We start from the raw sequence: 18689 nt of genomic DNA on the forward strand, positions 1-18689 counted from the left end.
CTGGGGGCATAAAATGTCTTTATCTGCTACTGAGATGAAAGCAGGTATGGAGCTAGCCTCTCTTTTCTAGGGAGGGAGTTCAAGAGCCTGAGAGTAGCTCTGGAGAAGGCCCCCCTCTCTTGTTTCCATCAAATGCACCTGAAAGGATAGTGGGACAGAGAGAAGGGCCTCTCCAGATGATATCAGTGTTCTAGTGGGTTCATGGAGGGAGATACGGTCATTCAAATAGCCTGGACCCAAACCGTATAGGGCTTTATAGGTCAAAACCAGCCCTTTTGGTTTACGTCTCTTTTTTGTTGGTTTTGGTTTACGTCTCCTTTTGACCTCTGCTTTGCTTACCTATCTTCTGCTTCTTTGCAGGATGAGCTGCATGTCTGCCCTCTTCCAGCTCTCCATGTGCATCAGGGTACGTGCCACAAATCCTCCCTGAATCAAGAGCACGTTGCCCCCTGTGGTTTGGCTCAAGTGTTTTTTCTCATCACCCTCCCTTCTCTTGCAGCACTGCCACAACTATTTCACAGAAGACCTTGGCATACCACCCTGGGGATCCTACACCATCTTTGCCAGCACAACGTTGTTCTCAGGACTGTTCTTGGGGCTTGTAAGTCGGTACTCCTAATTATAATAGAAACACAGGGAATGGGGCAGTTTGTTTTAAAGTGGAAGTCCCAGTGTATTGTTAACATGAAATATCATGTTGTTGTTGTTGTTGTTGTGTGGTTTGGTTTTCTTTCCCCAGGTAATGGTGTTTCTGGCAGATTGCATTTGCCCTTCCAAAAAGCACAGGCCACCGCAGTACCCTAACAAAAGTAAGTAGAGCACATGGCTTGAGATCTTAGTTGTGTGTGGAAAATAAAGGTGTGACCTTGCCTATAGAAAGCTGCTTCAACATGACTGCAAAGCAGGAATCCTGGAGTCTTTGTCAGATGGTGCTCTGTTCTGTTCAAGTTGGAAACAGGTGGCAATAGATGGAGAGACCGTTAATCCTTTTACGGCACATCATATGCCCCCACATCATATGCTGAACTGGCATTCATTTCAGTGAAATTGGTGCAGGACTAATTCCTGGTAGTCGTTGTCTGAGAAGAGCCCTCTTGGAATACTTTAAAAAGTATTTTCCATCCCACTTGTTTTATAATTGCATGAGCATCCTGAAAGCATGCCCTCCCAACGGGAGGACTCAGGTTCAGCTGTTGAAATCCTGTTTCATTATGGAGTTCCTACTTATAAAAAGAGGCTTTATCATGGGTGGACGCTATAGAAAAGGAGCAAAATGAGCATGTTGCTCCATAAAAGAATTCTGACCCACTCCACTCACACAAAAAAACTTATTTCAGTCCTCAAATTTCTAGCCTTGCAGGAACGAGACACTGAAAATCGTTCAGCCCTAGAACTCTTGTTTCTGCTGTGTGTGTTCCTTTGGTATTTCTGGTATTCCCACAACCATTTCTGGTGAAAGTGATGAGGGATCAGAGACATTTCTGGCTATGTTCCAGTAGCCAGACACTGATGAGCTTTACAAAGGACCCCAGTGGAGGTCATAAGAAATTTATAGCTGGCTATGTGGACTTAGCCAGGTAGTTTGGTGATTTCCTTCTCCTGCAGACATGGAATGTCTTGGCTTGGTGGTGGTGATGGTGGGGAGAGCTGTAACAGCTCTGAGGCAGTTTTCTGGGCTTGTGAATGGCCAGCTGTAATGTAGACCATAGAGGAGTGCCCAGAGGTTTTTGTGTTAATGGTAAAGGTTTCCTTTCTCTTTAGAAAAGCTTCCAGATTCTGCTCCGCCTTTGGAAACAACTTCTGAAGAAGAAGAGACTGGAGTGGAGCACAGGGAGCCGCCTCATGCTTTCCCCATGCCAGACACAGTGAGGCAACGTGTCGTGATGCCAGGAGCCGAAGCGGAGGAGTCGTAGCTCCCGTCCACAGGCTCCCCTGGCTTTTGGCTCCTCCTGCATTACTACATGATGTTTGAACACATAGAGCAGGCCAGGCTGCAGGGGCAGGGGGTCCTCCTCTGTTTTTCCTACTCTGAGTCAACCAAGGCCCACAACAAATGGTTTCAAGTTTTTCCGTATTCAGAACTTGGTATTAAGTTGGTGTTTAGAGCACTAGAGGATGGGAGGTGCGCAAGGACAACAACGCATGGCTTTAACTCTCCATGCCAAGTTGGTGACAGCTGCCCAGTGTGCAGCACTGGATAAGGTTGGCCCTCATTGACTGTGGCAGGGGTCCTACAGCTTTCCTTGGCGGTGTGGAAGTAGCTCAGGGAGAGGAGGACTCAACTGGGCCACCACCGTTCTTCTCTCCTTTACATTTCATCTTAACAAGAGGCTGCTTAAAAGCTGCTCACATTTGGGTTGGCAAAAAGAGAGCTAACAGACTAACAGACTAAACTGAGCACCAAGGTTGGAAATGTACAGCTAATTTTGGATGCCCTGGAGTTCTTTTGGGTCTGGGTCTCAGTGGCAGCATTGTGAGGAGAGTTTCCAAAGCTGCTTCTCCCATGGCATCTCCAGTTCAAAAACTGGAAAGTCCTTGCAGCTGACCCACAGCAGCCCAGATGTTTTGCCTGTAATGTATTAGTATTGTCCCTTTGCTTCCCTCTGAACAATAGTCTGCCCTTCCCCTACCTGTTGTTATCTTTTGATCCTGCTTTCCTATCCAGGAGATAGATGACATATCCCAGACTTGCTCCAATCTGATTTGAGGTTGTGTGTGCTTAGGAGGCTTGCTGGCAGAGGGGTGGGAGAGACAGTGTATAAAGTTACCAGTGTGCTTCCCTTGTTTGTTTGTTCTGTCATTAACGTTTCCTTTTTAATAGCTTGAAAACTAAGGATAGAAACTTGAATGGGATTTCTCTGTCCTGATTCCATTTTTTTTACCAAATCCTCTCTATTCCATAACAGCTCAGATTCTTGCAGCCAGTTCCTTTGGTGTAATTCCTGTGAAATTCCACAAGCATTTCACACATTGATCTTTATGCATGGCTGCATGTTCTGTTTTCTAGGGCCCAACTTCCTCCCATGAGACTTTTTACCACTTTCATTTCAGCCATTTAGAGACTGTCTCATATTGCACTCCTTTATTTTCAGCTTTTTCTGCTGCTCCAGTTGCAGATTGCTCCAGTTTAGCTACCCTTTTCCTTGATGTGATGATGCTCTGAGTTCTTCCTTGACAAATGTGAGAACTGCTCCCCTCTGAGCAGCCACTCTAGATGAACATGGGGTACCACCTCAAAGTGGATGTTGTGTGGACGGGTTTCTCTTAGTTAGCTCCTTTGTATTTCAGGAAGGGGCTGGGAGTTGTTTTTCAGTGCCACACAGTGAGTCCCTTTGCCACTTTTCATCACATTCCACTGCAGAAAGGGACTTGGAGTGAGGTGCTCACTTAGTTGTCTCAGTTTGTCACCTCACTCTTGGCCCTGATCTGGAATTCAGAAGATGCTTCCCCCTCCACCTTTTCCCCTCCTTTCCCTTGTCTAGTTAGTTTGCAATGTCATTTTCTTTTGCCAGAGTTGAGTCCTGACCAGTAATCAGTCCCATCCTCCATCCCTGAGGTTTTCATACATGGCTCTCAGGTGGGAAGGAAGACAGCATTTGGCAGTGGTAGCCATAGTTTGTGCAGTTATACCCCAGTCACATTTCCCCCCTTAACACTCCTTCCCAGAGGAACACTCACGTTGTGGTGTATTTTTTCAAGTTGTCCCCAAAACTAGGAGATGGCCGTTCAGAAGCATTGTTCCTTCTGGAGGCCATCTTGATGATTCTTGATGAAGGAGTTTGCTCTTTCTTCTTTAAAAGAACCTTCTCAGTTATGTTTTGTTTTGTTGTGGCACAGTAGTGGCGAAATTGAGTTAGTCAGAGGTTTGTGCTTTCCTTTGAGCTGTGTGGGGAGAGCAGCCCATCCTCTGCCAGATCTGGGGAAAGACTCATCTTAACTTTTCAGTCCTCAGGCAAGAGTGGGTTGTGTTGCTGGATACATATGCGCATTAACGAGCTCTCCCTCCAAACTTTGGGCTTTTGGCCCCATTGCCACAGCTCCCTCTCAGTGGAGTATTCACAGCTGAGTTTAGGGTTCCTGTGATGTGGAGCTGTATCTTATTAGAAAAGGCTACTCCCCTCTTGCAGCTGAAAGCAGATGATAGAGTGGGTGGTACCAGTTCAGAATAAAGCAGCGATTAAGGGTGATAAATTCCGTCTGCTCCCTGTTGTACTAGTTGCCTGCTTGTGGCAAAACAAGTAGACTCCTCCTTAAGGGGAAATCTTCAGCATGCAATCTATGGCTTATGGTTTGTACCTTCTTTAGCTGCGTTTGCTGGTTAACAGTACAAGTAGGGAATACTTTGAGCCTGAATGTGTTACTGTTCTGCAGAGGAGGAGGCAGTGTCTGTTACTCCTGTGTTTTTTCTCTGTGATGGCTCTGGGGGCCAAGAGATAGTAGAGCTTGCTCCAAGTTACTTTTTCCTTTTAGGATGGACCACCAGCCACTAATTAGCGGCCCAAAGCAGTATTAAAACAGATGTTCCTTCTCAACCGTTGGGCGGATGTCTTCCTTGCAGTGGACTAAATGCTACGCTCCCCTTCCTTCCCACCCCCTCCCTGTCTAGGAAACATTTCTAAGTAATAAAAGGTATTTCCATGTCTGGGGTTTTCTTTATTTATAGCTTGGCTCTCGTACTTTGAGTCATGCCCAACTTTCTCAATGGATGCATCTTTGATGAACAGCAAGGGATATAAGATTGCACTCTTGGTTATGTTTCTTTTTTAACATAATTAACATTGAAATGGTCCTAAAGACTGTAGATATATCTCAATTAATGAAGTAGATGTGTTCCCAGGCAGACTTCTTTAATTGGAAATTTGGTACCAGAGGCAGAAATAACATCAGAAGAATTCAATTCAAAGGCAGTGAGGTGAGGAAGAGGGGACAGAAGGCGGTGCAGGAATGAAATATCAGCTTTGGGACTTAGATGTGCATCTGAGGAAGTGGGTCTAGCCACAGAAGCTCATGCTAGAATAAATCAGTATCAAAAGTGCTGTTTTGATTCCTTCGATTCCTCCCCCTTTCCCATTTTAAGTTATCCATAGCAACTATATTTTAAGCATACACACTGTCCTCCTCCTGATAGTTGAAGGTTAAAACAAAGTAAAGCTAACAAACTGATGATGCAAAGGTTAAAGCACAAGAGAGGGTTTGCCCTCATTGCCTTTGTGTCAGGCTGAGAGAGTGTGGCTTTCCAAGGGTCAACCAGTGGGTTTCCAGGACTGAGGTGGGATTGAAAAACTGGTTTCAGAATCCTAGCCCTCCATTCAAACCATTGCACCACACTGCCTCCCTCGGCTTTCTTTTTCTTTTGTCTGCAGGATTTATTCAGGGGGAATTTGCCATAGACTTCCCCTGAAAAGCAGAGAGGATGTGACTTGCCCAAGGCCACCCAGAAGGCTTTTATGGCTGAGCAGAGATTTGAACCCTGGAGTCCACACCAGGTTGACTTGCCGTAGTAAAACACCATTGATTTAAAACCTATGAAGATAAAAAGATGATCCATCAAGCAATTATCAAATGCTTATTTAAATAAAAAAGCCTTTGCCTGCTATTGAATGGAGCCCAGCCTCCTGTGAAGGGAGTTCCACCGTCTGGCCTTTTAATTTGGGGTCCTTCTCTCCTAAATTTTAGGTCCATTCAACGTAAGCCATTTCTTTTTTTTTTTTTTTTTTAATTGAAAAACCATACAACGAATAAGAGAGAAAAAAAGAAAACAAACAAACAAACAAAACAAAACCAAACCACAAGACATCTTTACATCATTCTTCTTAACCCACTTACAACACCTTTCGAAATACCCCCCGCCCCCACCCAAGTTCCTCCGATTTCATATATTGACTGATATGTTTCTATTTTTATAGCTCTACTTCTCTGCGAACCTCTATTAATGAGTATTTTTACATTGCAGCCAACCCCGCATGGCCAAAGACTTTTATGTCGTGTTTTGAAAGCCCCTGTTTTATAACTAGAACATCTCATGATTTTATGTAGATATATGTATAAATAAATGAGAAAGAATAATCTATAGTATATAAAAGAAGGAAAAACAAAAAAAAATCTTTGCAGCCGTCTTCATTACCAAGTTTATAGGAAATTCTTTATTCCTTTGATAGGTGCCATCTGCTTTTACAATATTCCAAAAAGGAGTCCCAGGTTTGTTTTGCTTCTTGGTCTTCCTCCTTTAATTCCATTGTTATTTTATCCATTTCTATAATATTGAGGGATTTTTGTAGCCAACTATCAATTGTCGGAACTTCTTCTGACCGCCAACATTGTGCTATCGACATCCTGGCAGTGGTAATCAGATACAAAACTTGTTTGAGATATTTCCTAAGATCTTGGTTAGCAGCCATATTTAGTAAAAAAAGCTCGGGTTCAAGATTAATTTTAATTTTGTAGATATTTTGGATAGTCTTCCTTACCAAATTCCAGAATTTTTTTATTTTGGGGCAAAGCCACCACATGTGGAAGAAACTACCGGCCCTTCCCGCCCTACATTTCCAACATTCTGCCTTTTTATTTTTATATATTTTACCCAGTCTCGAGGGGGTTAAGTACCAACGGTGTATCATTTTCATCAAATTCTCTCTTATGTCAGCACAGGCTGAAAATTTAATATCTTTACTCCAAGCTTTTTCCCATTTTTCTAAATTAATCGGGTGCCCTATATCTCCTGCCCATTTTATCATCCAGTGCTTAATTTGATTAGTTTCAAGTTCCAGTTTCAGACACATTTTATAGAGTCTAGATATTCTCCCTTTCTTATCTTTATTTTTAATGATCTCTCCTAATTCGGTTTCATCTGGACCTATCCGAAATTGTCTACTATCTGTCTTGAATCTGGCCCATAGTTGGCGGTAGGGGAACCATTGCAATTTAATCCCTTCTCTTTCTAATTCTTCTTTAGATTTCATAATCTTTTCGTTTCCCTCTAACTTTAAAATTTCCTTGTATCTAATCCATTCTTTACCCTCTGATCTTGTATTTCTCAAGAAGGCCTCCTGAGGTGACACCCAATCTGGAATCATTCTATACATTTTTCCTTTATAGATTTTCCAGATTCTCAATAGCGACCTTCTCACAATATGATCTTCGAATAGTTTATTACATTCTAATTTATCGTACCACAGGTAGGCATGCCAACCAAAAACCTTATTGGAACCTTCTAGGTTCAGTAAGTTTTCTTTTTCCAAAGTTATCCAATCCATAAGCCAATCTAAATTAGAGGCGTGATAGTATAATTTAAAGTCTGGGAGGCCAAATCCCCCTCTCTCTTTAACGTCCGTTAATGACTTCCAATTAATTCTTGACTTTTTACCCGCCCAAATGAATTTAGTTATGTCCTTTTTCCAGTTACTAAAAATTTTATCGTTAATTACAATTGGCAAATTCTGAAAAAGAAATAAAATTTTTGGGAGTATACTCATTTTAATAGCAGCGACCTTACCTAATAAAGATATTTGCAATAGAGACCATTTTTCCAATTCCTTTTTGATTTCTTGCCAAATTTTTTTATAATTATTATCAAATAAGTCGCTGTTTTTCTTGGTAATGCAAATTCCTAAATAATTGACTTTTTTTTGTATTTGTATTCCCAATTTTTCTTGTAGTTGTGTTTGACTTACCTTCCTCATGTTACAGGTAATTAGCGCAGACTTGGTCCTGTTGATCCTGAAGCCGGCACATTCTCCAAATTCCTCTATAATTTGTAGTATTTTTTCCGCACTATGCAAGGGGTCCTCCACCACTATCACTAAATCGTCTGCATACACCATTATCTTAAATTCTTTACCTTTAACCCGAACTCCATGTATTTCTTTTTCTTCTCTTATGAGATTACACAAAATTTCGATACACATTACAAACAACAGTGGTGATAGGGGACAACCCTGCCTGGTTCCTTTTTCTATTTTGAAATATTCCGTTTTACCTCCGTTAACTATAACTTTTGCCTTCTGTTCTGTATAGATTTTCTCTATCCAATTAATCCAATTGTTGCCTAAATCTAATTTATACATCAATTCAATCATATATTGCCAATTTACATTATCGAAAGCCTTTTCTGCATCCAGGAACAACAGTGCCAAGTCTACGCCCGGATTTTTATCATAACGTTCAATAATGTCAATTACTTTCCTAATGTTATGTTTGGCATGCCTACCTGGGAGGAAACCGTTCTGATCTTCATTAATCCAATTTTTTAGAACTGTTTTTAGTCTTTCCGCTAAAATGCTAGCAAATATCTTATAATCTACATTTAAAAGTGAGATAGGTCGATAATTTTGGGGATCAGCCAAATTTTTGTTTTCTTTAGGTATCAATACAATGTCTGCTTCTTTCCATGAGTTCGGTATCCCTTTATCTTTAATTTCATTTAACAGTTTATGTAAGGGGTCGATAATTTCTTCCACAAATAGTTTATAATATAACATTATAAATCCATCTGGACCAGGTGACTTTCCATTTTTTCCTCTTTTAATTGCCTCTCTTATTTCTTGTTTGGTGATTTCTCTATTGAGTATATCCTTATCATCATTTCCTATTTTAGTCCAGTTGATTTTATTCCAAAGTTTTTCCATTTTTTCCCTCTGTTCCTCACTCCACTTTTTCCCTTGGTATAGACCCTTATAGAAATTTTGAACAATTTGCTTGAGTTTAGCTTGCTCTGTGTGCACACCAGACTCATCTTGCAGTTCCATAATTGCTTTCCCCTCTCTCATCTTCTTAACTTTATATGCTAGAAGTTTTCCAGCTTTGTTCCCGAACTCAAAATATTTCTGTTTCGTATATTTTAGTTTTTTAACTACTTCCTCAGTAGCTATCTGATCTAATTGTTTCTTTAAAAAAATATTTCTTTTTGAATTTTCCCCTTTTGTGGTTCTTTAATCTTGGCCAACTCTTTCTCTTGAATTTTCTCAGATATCTCCTTAATTAAGTTGATTTGCTTTTTCTTTCTTTCACTACTTTTTTTCAGTAGAAGTCCCCTAACCACTGCTTTTGATGCATCCCATACAGTGTTTAAACTCACATCTTCTGTTATGTTTTCCTTAAAGAAAAGCTTAAGCTGCTCTTTCATTTGCTGTATAATTTTTTCGTCTTTGATTAGATATTCATTCATCCTCCAAGAAAATTCCCTTCTTACAAAATCAAGTTCTAAATAGATTGGATTGTGGTCAGAGATTTTGTTTATTTTAATTTCAGCTTTTTTAACGTTCATCCATAATTCTTTAGAAATAAAAAAATAGTCAATTCTGGAGGCAGAGTTATGAGGGTGGGAGTAAAAAGTAAATTCTTTACTTGTTCCATGTAGTTTCCTCCAGGGGTCAATTAACTTTAGAGTTTCCAACATGTCAAATACACTCTGAGGGAGTTTCCCTTGTTTAACATCGATTTTTTTATAGGATATTCTATCCAACAAGGGATCCACCACCCCATTCCAGTCCCCCATGAGTATGTGTTGATCATATTTTAAATTATTTAGCTTCTTTGTCACACTTTTAAAGAACTTTGATTTGTTTCCAATTGGTCCGTAAATTCCCACAATTAAGATTTGCTTCACCTCCCACTGTATCTCAATTACTATAAATCGCCCTTCTTCGTCACTCCAGATTTCTTTGGCTTTAATTTCTTTTCTAACAAAAATGGCTACTCCATTATTCTTCCTACTTCCTGCTGCAATAAAAGATTGTCCTAATTTGGGGTTTCTCAAATATTTTTCTTCCTTTTTCCTAATTCTTGTCTCTTGGATGCAAGAGATGTCGTATTTCCCTTTTTCTAATGTGTGGAAGACCTTCTTTCTTTTATAGGGGGAGTTCATTCCTTTTACATTCCAGGAAAGTAGTTTCATTATATGTTATAATTTCTTCCCAAACTTTATTTCTCTTTATAAAAGTGTGGCTCCGCTTCTTCTCTCTTCCTCTGCTTCTTCCCCTTCTCTTTGACTTGTCTCTTCAGTTTCCTTTTCTTCCCGTAGTCTTCCTTCTACTTCCTCTATCAGATCATCAATATTTTCCTCTTCCAGGAGAAGACCTCCCACTGCTCCAAGCAGAGCTTCCTCCCTTGTATCTCCTTCCCTTTCACTCTGTTTCTCCTTATCATCTTCTGGGTTCTGTCTTGCTTCAGCTTCTTCTCTTCGCTTGCCTCTTCTATCTTCTTCTTCTTGCTTTTTTGTGTCTTTGTTCTGAGAGCTTTCTCCCTCATCATCTTTTCCTCTTTCTTCTTCTCTAAACCATCTGTGGAAAAAAGATTTTGCTTTTTCAATCATGTCAATTTTCACTTGTTTTTGTTTCCAAGTGAAGGAAACTCCTTCTATTGGTTCCCAGCGGTACCGGATATTTTTCTTTTGTAGCATCCTTGTAAGTACAGTATATTCCTTTCTTCTACGCAACACCTCTCCGGGGACATCTTTAAACAACATGATTTCTGCCCCATCAATTATTAACTTCTTTTCATAGCTGGCTTGGATTATTTGGTCTCTAATCCTCTCCCTAGTAAAGTAAGCCACTATGTCACGCGGTACATTTCTGGTTCTGGCGGCCACTGAGCTGACGCGGAACATCTTGTCCACGTCCATATCCAGATACTCTTTAGGACAGTCTATTAATTTGGCTAAAGCTGGTACAATCTCTTCATATAAGTTTTCATTTTGTCTCTCCTTCACCCCTCTTATCTTAATGCATTTCCGTCTATCTTTAATTTCTTTCATTCTAACAAAATTTCTTTCCTGCTCTACTGTTTGTGTAAGTGTTTTGGTTACATTTTCAATCTTTCCCGTTTTGGTTTCTAGCTGCTTTACTTTATTTTCCAGAAGCTTCATATCTCTTGCCACTCCTTTTAAGGTGTCTTTCAAATCATCAATGTCGGCTTTAAAGTCCCTTCTTAATTCTTCCCTCGAGTCTTTTATTTCTTATCTTATATTTTTTTCCATTTGTTGCATTGCCTCCAAGATTTTACTATCTAAACTTTTTGGCTCCAATGAAGTTCTCCGCCCCTGTATTTGTATCTGTTTAAGCTCCTGTTGCTGAAGCTTTCTTTCCATATCTCTTGTCCTTACCCCTATTTTTTCCATTATACTGTTGTTAAGTTGTTCTATTTTAGCTTCAAGCCAGCCTTCTACGAAAGACCCCCTCAAAATTGCTTTTAACCCAGGCTTAACCATACATTTACACAAGATTATGCAGTTTACACTATTTCCAGCAGGTGGCGCTAAAGGGTAACTTGTTCTCTACTATGCTTCCCTCTTTACTGACCAGTTCTCTTTATTAAGCGAGGAGCTCACTTCCTTCTGTTTGCTCAGCTCTCTCCCCCTCCCTTTCCGGGATTCCACGTGGAGCGCGACCTTGAAAACGCCAAAGCCTCTCTCTCTCCCCCCGGAGAGGTATTTCCCTTTATGGCCTTTTATATCCTTTACTTTAAATCCAAAAGTCCGGTAGCCTTTAGCTTATTATTAATTAGAAGGGGGAACTAGAGAGGGAAAAGCTCCCTTTTAGCCTATATTTTCCTTTGCCAGACCTTTAATATTCCACCTTCCACTCTTCACTGCTAATCTATAACCCACAAGGGAAGAATAGGCTTCTCCTCACTATATTTTTCCTTCTTTTAACAAGTCAGTCCTTATCGCCTTTCTCCCTTTCCCCTCTACTTCTCCTCCAAGACTCCTCTGCTCCGATTTTGCCGCTTCTCCTCCAGGTCCACCGCCTCTCTGACCGCCTCTCCTCCCGGTCCTCCGTTTCCCCGTCTGCTTCTCCTCCAGGTCCGCCGCCTCTCTGTCCGCTTCTCCTCCCGGTCCTCCACTTCCCCGTCTGCTTCTCCTCCAGGTCCGCCGCTACCCGTCTGCTTATCCACCTCTCAAGACTTTACTGTTATTATTTTTTCTCCTCTTTGTCCCGGCTTTCTCAAACACCTTCTTTCTTCTCCCTCCTTCACCTCTCCGCCCTTCTCTCTCCAGCTCTTTTCTCTCTCCGTTTGATTTTAAACATATGGAGCTTCCTCAGATTTAATTTGTTTCACCTCCGTTTTTCCTTACACTCGGTGTTGCTATTTTTGCCAAGGTTATAACAAAGTATCAGCTCTTTTTTCTCCTTTTGGAGGTTTGTCTTCTAATCATTAAAAACTACCGGTACGGTGAGATTAGAGCTGGTCTTGGGCTCCCTTTCCGAGGCTGCAGGTTGCTCGCGTCCTTGCCTGTTCCTCTGATCGTTGCCTCTCAAAGGGCAGTTATAGCTGCCCTTTCAGGGTGCTGATCAGGGCTCTGGAAATAACCCCGTGAGCCCATCCGAAACCCCCTTCTCAGGGGGCCTTAATTTTGCCAAAATCACCTCGGAAGGCACTGCTTGCCACGCGCAGTTATGGCTTGCAGCTATTCACCTCGCCATCTTGGACCGGAAGTCTCAACGTAAGCCATTTCTATGGCTGGTTTCCCTTTTTTTGCAAAGGCTGGGTAGGCAATATGCACAAACTCACACCTGTTAGCATTCACTTGCATCTACCATAATGGAATCCTAGAGTTGGAAGAGACCATAAGGGCCATAAGTCCAACCTTTTTCTGCCATGCAGGAACTCTCAATCAAAGCACCCTCATTGACAGATCGCCATCCAGCCTCTGTTCAAAGACCTCCAAGGAAGGAATCTTCAAAGCAGCATCTTCCACTATCAAGCAGCTCTTACTGTCAGGAAGTTCCTCCTAATGTTGAGCTGGAATCTCTTTCCCTGAAGTCCCCATCTATTGCTCGGTGTCCTATTCTCTGGAGCAGCAGGAAAAAAGCTTGCTCCCTTCTCAATATGACATCCCTTCAAATTAAACATAGGATTCAAGGCAGCTTGTAGCTTAAAGTAAATACAGCTCAAAATACAAACTAAAATTTTAAGATTAATTGCAATGTCATTGGACAACCTATTAAATGCTTGAAATCCATTAAGCGACAGACTGTAAGCCAGTCGCCAAAACACCACACTATTAAAAGCCCATTGCAGTCTGTTCCTAAAAGCCTCTTGTTACCTAAATTGCAAGAGGTCCCAAGAGGGCACCCACAAACGGTTATCAATGGTGAAATGAATTTAGCTCAATTGGGATCATGGGGAGGCCTATGGTACTGATAGCTGGTATCTCGACTACGTATAACCGGTCTAACAACGAGGACTATGAAGAGTGCAAAGTTCTATTGAATAACAACAAAGGGGGAAATCGCCATTAGCATTCGCACACATAGAACTAATGAAAGGAAATATGAAACTATGTGGGAAAGGGATCTTAGGAGTCCTAGTAGACCACAAGTTGAACATGAATTAATAATGTGGTGTGGCAGCTAAAAAGGCCAATGCGATTCTAGGCTGCATCAACAGAAGTATAGTGCCTAGATCAGGCCTGCACAACCTATGGCCCGGGGGCTGCATGTGGCCCCCTAAGCAATTTCCAGTGGCCCATGAGCAGGGGCCACATTCCTGTGGGATGTGGAGCAGCTGGTCAGCCAAGGTCTCCAGGCTCACAAGCCTCCTCCACTGTCCAGCCTTCCTCCTCCCAGGCTCTTCTTCACCATCCTTCCAATGCCAATTCTCCAGGTAAATGGAGGACGAAGAGGAAGAAAAAACTATGCCAGCATTTAAAAACCCTGTAAAAGGATCCTTGCTCTCAGAGGCCTTTGTATTTTAAAAACTTCCCCATTTAAAAAGCCATTTATAGTAGTCCACTTTAATTCCCTACTGTCTGCACTTTAAAGGGAAATATCCCATGTGTCCATGCGAGAAGTAGGCACATTTCAAACATGGTTTCGGAAGTACGATAAACTGATTGCTAGCAAGAGGCAGAATAGATCCCATCAACTACAATGCTGGGAACAGGAAGAAAACCTTTCAAATGTGTTCAAACTTGAACCACGTTGCAAAGTAATTTTTATACATTACTGTGATTTCATGATAAGTAAAAATCTTAACAAGTGTAATTTATTAATTGAAGTTCCCCTTTTTAATAACCTAATTTATTTACAAAATAGTTAAATTATTAATTATACCTTTCCTTGGCAAGCGAGCCGCTAACAGCCAACCTGCGGCTCAGAGATCTTTCTCCTGTTTTAATTTTGGCCCTTGCCGATTTCCAAATTGTGTTGGTCTGGTTGAGATCAAGGGAAGTAATAGGGCCTCTCTATTCTGCTTTGGTCAGGCCTCACCTGCAATAATCCTGTGTCTGGTTCTGGGCAAAACAATTCAAAAAGGACGTTGAGAAACTGGAGCCATGTGTCCAAAGGAGGGAAGCAAAAATGGTGAAGGGCCTGGAAACCATGAAGCCTATGAGAAAAGACTTAGGGAGCTGGGGATGTTTAGTCTGGAGAAGAGAAGGTTAAGAGGTGATAGGAGAGCCCTGTTTAAGTATTTAAAGGAGTGTCGTATTGAGGAGGGAGCAAGCTTGTTTTCTGCTGCTGCTGGGAATAGGTAAAGTGGTAAAGACACAAAGGTGTTGCCCTAAACCAAAAGAACAATATAGCAAAACAAAAAAGTCTAGGGAAAAGGGTCTGTAGAAAAATGCATAAAAATGTTTTATTATACAAAGTTTTGAAATAATAATAATAATAATTTATATTTTGCTTAATCACTTGGAATCCAAGCGGATTACAACAATAAAACAAGATACAGTTAAAATTCTAAAAAACCCTCTCCTTCTCCCCCAGTAGAAAAACATAGTAATACTAAAAAGAGATTAAACCAGAGAGATATTAAAACAATAGTAAAAAAAGAATTGTGTAGCAGGGGTCCAGATAGGATGGAAAAGGGGATGGAGAAAAGAAGAGAGAAGTGAAGAGGGAGAGGCAGGAAAATAGAGGTGGATCTAGTCTGGAAATAGTCATAATATGTTGGCTATAATTCTCTGACATTCAGGCAAACCAAATGTATTCAAAGGTATGTGCTCCTCCTGAAGATGAAAGCTTCAGATCATATACAATGTCTGAATGCATACAAAATAGGAAGTACAAGTTTTGCCAATGAACATAAGAGGCTGGAAACTATGACTTGCTCCAGAGAACAGGACCAAGGAGCAATGGATGCAAGCTCCAGGAAAAGAGATTCCAGCTCAACATTAGGAGGAGCTTCCTGAGAGTCAGGGCTGTTCAACAGAGGAACACACTCCCTCAAAGGAGATTTTGCTGGAGTCTCCTCCTTTGGATGGCCTGGATGGTCATCTGTCAATGGGGATGCTTTGATGGAGAGTTTCTGGATGGCAAGTCAGGTGTCTTCCAACTCTAGGATTCTGTGATTCAATTATGGTAGGATGCAAGTGAATGCTAGTCAGTGTGTGTCTGTGTCCTCTGGGAATGTAGCCTGCTTTGGTTTTTGGGGGCTGGTCTCTTTCCCTGGACCCAAAGTCTTGCCTTTTCACAGAACCAGAGAGCCTTTCCTCTGGAGGGAGGACATCCACTGGATGGGACCCGTTCTCAGGCCACTGGCTTTAACCCAAGAAAAGGGCCAGGCGGGGATATTGGAACATTTCTTGGCACATTTCTGCAATAGCAGATTTTTCCTTTTTTCTAAAAATCCCGGTTCAGCTGATGCTGTGATGCTGAGTTAGTCAGAAGGGAGGCTCGAAATACACATCAAAGGGAATTTAAATCAAGGCTGTGCTAAAAATAAATCCTTCAGGGGAAGAAAAATAACATATCCCCCATCCCTATCTCTAGCAGAGGAAAGGTCCCTCTGGCTCATCCGCACGTGCCTCACACACGCCCCACAAGAGCCTAGGAACCAAGCCCCTTGCATTCGAGGCCCATGTTCCCTCTAACCACAGAATCCTGTAGTTGGAAGAGACCCCAAGGACCACCCAATCCAACCCCATTCTGCCATGCAGGAACTCTCAATCAAAGCATACCTGGCAGATGGCCATCCAGCTTCTGTTGAAAAACCTCCAAAGAAGAAGACACCCCAAATGTCCAAGGCAACAGCATCTTCCTCTGTGGAACAGCCCTGACTGTCAGGAACTTCCTCCTAATGTTGAGCTGGAATCTCTTTTCCTGCAGTTTGCATCCATTGCTCCATTATGTCCTATTCTTTGGAGCAGCAGAAAACAAGCTTGCTCCCTCCTCAATATGGCATCCCTTCAAGTATTTAAACAGGGCTATTATATCACCTCTTAACCTTCTTTTCTCCAGGCTTAACATCCCCAGCTCCCTGAGTCGTTCCTCATAGGATATGGTTTCCAGAACCATCACCATTTCAGTTGTACTCCTTTGGACACATGGCTCCAGTTTCTCAATGTCCTTTTTGAATTGGGGTGCCCAGAACTGAACACAGGTTTATTCCAGGTGAGGCCTGACCAGAGCAGAATAGAGTGTCACTATTACTTCCATTGATCTAGAGACTATACTTCTATTGATGCAGCCTAGAATCGCATTGGCCTTGTTAGCTGCCGCATCGCACTGTTGACTCATGTTCAACTTGTGGTCTGCTTGGACTCCTAGATCCCTTTCACACGTAGTTTCATTCAGCCAGGTGTCCCCCATCCTATGAAAAGCATGGGGTGCTTACTCGCCTCCTGGCACCCAGAGGGATGCTGGTTTTGCTGCTAGTAAGGCCTGCCTTTTGGCCTTGGCCAACGTAGATCTATTTATTGGGTTTTGACCCACTTTCCAAACTTGGCTCCAGTTTTAAATATCCATTTGAGGCTGAAGCTCTTCATTGGGAGAATACCGATGAGGAAAGTGTCAAAAGATGACTTGTCACTGATGAAATGGGATGGACTTAGAGAAGGATCTTCTGAGGTGGATAACCAACATTGGGGAGGTGTTTGGGCATTAGACTAGGATCCTGGAGGCCAGGGTTCGAATCCCTGAACAGCCATGGGAAAGCAGTGGCTGTCCTTGGGCAAGTCACATCCTCTTGGCCTGAGAGGGAAGCAAAGGCAAACCCCCTCTGAATAAAGATTGCAGGAAAAAACCCGTGGCACATCCAGCTTAGAGTCCCCATAAATCAGAAATGACTTGAATGCGTGCAACAACAATAGGAACAACCTCTGAGGGGTCTTAATATTTGGTCAGTTTTGTGCAAAAACGCATGGGTCTCAAGCCACAGACGGCTTTAAAAGTCAAAAGTCAAAGAACCCTTGAACCGCCATCTGAAGCGACCCATCCGTTGGTGAAGCTGTTTGGAAGAAGCTGTTTCTGACCCTTTGGTCCCAAATCTTGGGTCCCGTCTCCTGTCTGCAAGGCCTAATAATAATAAGTAGTAATAATAATTTATACCTCGCCTTTCCAATGAGATCGAGGTGGCTTACAACAATAAAATATGAATACAATACAATAAAATCTCCCACAAACCCACCCTCCATAAAACCCAAATTAATAGCAATAACTATAGTGAACAATACCATTAAAATGGTTAAAACAAAGCCAAGAGGGTAGTCAGTGGGAGGCAACTGAGTCGTTTTATTTTCTTGCAGACCGGATGCTCTCTCTCTCTCTCTGCAAGAGGATAAATGGACACAAATCTGATATTAGAAACAGTATTTGCCCCAAATTGGTAGCAGAGCATTTTAACTTTCTTGGAACACAATCTCTAACAAGTTGTGCTCCTCAAACAACAACCAACCCCCCCCCCCCCAATTTCCCAAGAAGAGAAACATCTGGATTGGTGATCTACATTCACCCAACCCAGCAACGGCAGCATGAAGGGAGAGATATAATGGTTTCTTGGCACACTGCAGATATTAATACCTGAGTCCTCACAAATCCCCACAGTTTTGAGTTCAAGGAAACTGACTTTTGGTAAGTAGGTTTATTGCTTTCACACATCAATACGGTGAGACCAGCGACTTGAAAGACCTGCATCGTCTTACACAACGCTTTGAAGATTTATGGCCACAATTTCCATCTTTCTGTATCCTCTTACATCCCACTCCACTCCCCCAAAACCTGTGGCTTTAATATCCATGCCATGCATCTGAGGAAGTGACTTGATACCCATGAAAGCTTACACCAAGATAAATCACTTTGTCTCAAAGGTCCTTCTGGGTCTTTCCCCTCCATTCCTCCCTTTTTTCTCTTTTCACACTGACACCGACTGACACAGTTCTCTCTTTGAAAGCTGCTTTTCCAGGATCTCAAATAAAAATCCCTACAACCTGAAGATCAGGCACATAAGCCACATCAAATGATAAAAAACGAGGAGCCAAGCTTATAATCAAATAGGAGGTTGGATTCAAGTGTGGCCCACGCCAAAATCCCTGCTGCGTGATGTTTAGGCGAAAAGCACCTGGGGCAGATCTGAGGTCCTTTTTAACCTCCGAAACTCAGACGTAGCCTCTAAAAACATTTGATACTATTTCTGGCCCTGACAGAGCTAAAACCAAGCTCTGGGCCTTGTCCTTTCATGAAATCAAATGGAGAACTCCAGTTGCTCTCTGCATGCTGCAATGGCGCTGCGGTCAGAAGTCTTCTGGGGACTTACACTTTCGTAAGTTCCCCTCCAGAAGACGATGGACATTTTTGCCCAAAGCACAATGTCTGCGTTCAATTTCAGGTCCGTGGTGTGCATGCAACACCATTGTGCAAGGGTACACATTGTGAATTACTATGTTTCAGCTCTGTGGTATCAGAGATGTGCATGCAGTGCCATTGTGCAATGATACGCATTGTGAATTACTATGTATGCTCATTCAGGGGTGC

General features: G+C 42.1%; 1 protein-coding gene across 2 annotated transcripts in view; it reads left to right on the forward strand.

The window, feature by feature from the left end:
* LOC149315341 (thioredoxin-related transmembrane protein 1-like) overlaps positions 1–18689 on the forward strand; it is a 47965-nt gene that overhangs the window by 22567 nt on the left and 6709 nt on the right. The window contains exons 5-8 of one of the 2 annotated variants that reach the window (XM_089522987.1): positions 361–406; positions 500–601; positions 740–809; positions 1762–4642. In XM_089522987.1, the coding sequence (XP_089379113.1) occupies positions 361–406; positions 500–601; positions 740–809; positions 1762–1913 (370 nt within the window). In that variant the 3' untranslated portion in view covers positions 1914–4642. Of the gene's footprint in view, positions 1–360; positions 407–499; positions 602–739; positions 810–1761; positions 4643–18689 lie in introns of those variants that run through there. The other variant, XM_089522986.1, reaches the window with a different exon arrangement.

The sequence above is a fragment of the Sceloporus occidentalis genome, unplaced genomic scaffold (genome assembly GCF_023333645.1).
Source record: "Sceloporus occidentalis isolate IW3139 unplaced genomic scaffold, rSceOcc1.0.p SCAF_4, whole genome shotgun sequence".
NCBI classification, from domain to species: Eukaryota; Metazoa; Chordata; class Lepidosauria; order Squamata; family Phrynosomatidae; genus Sceloporus; species Sceloporus occidentalis.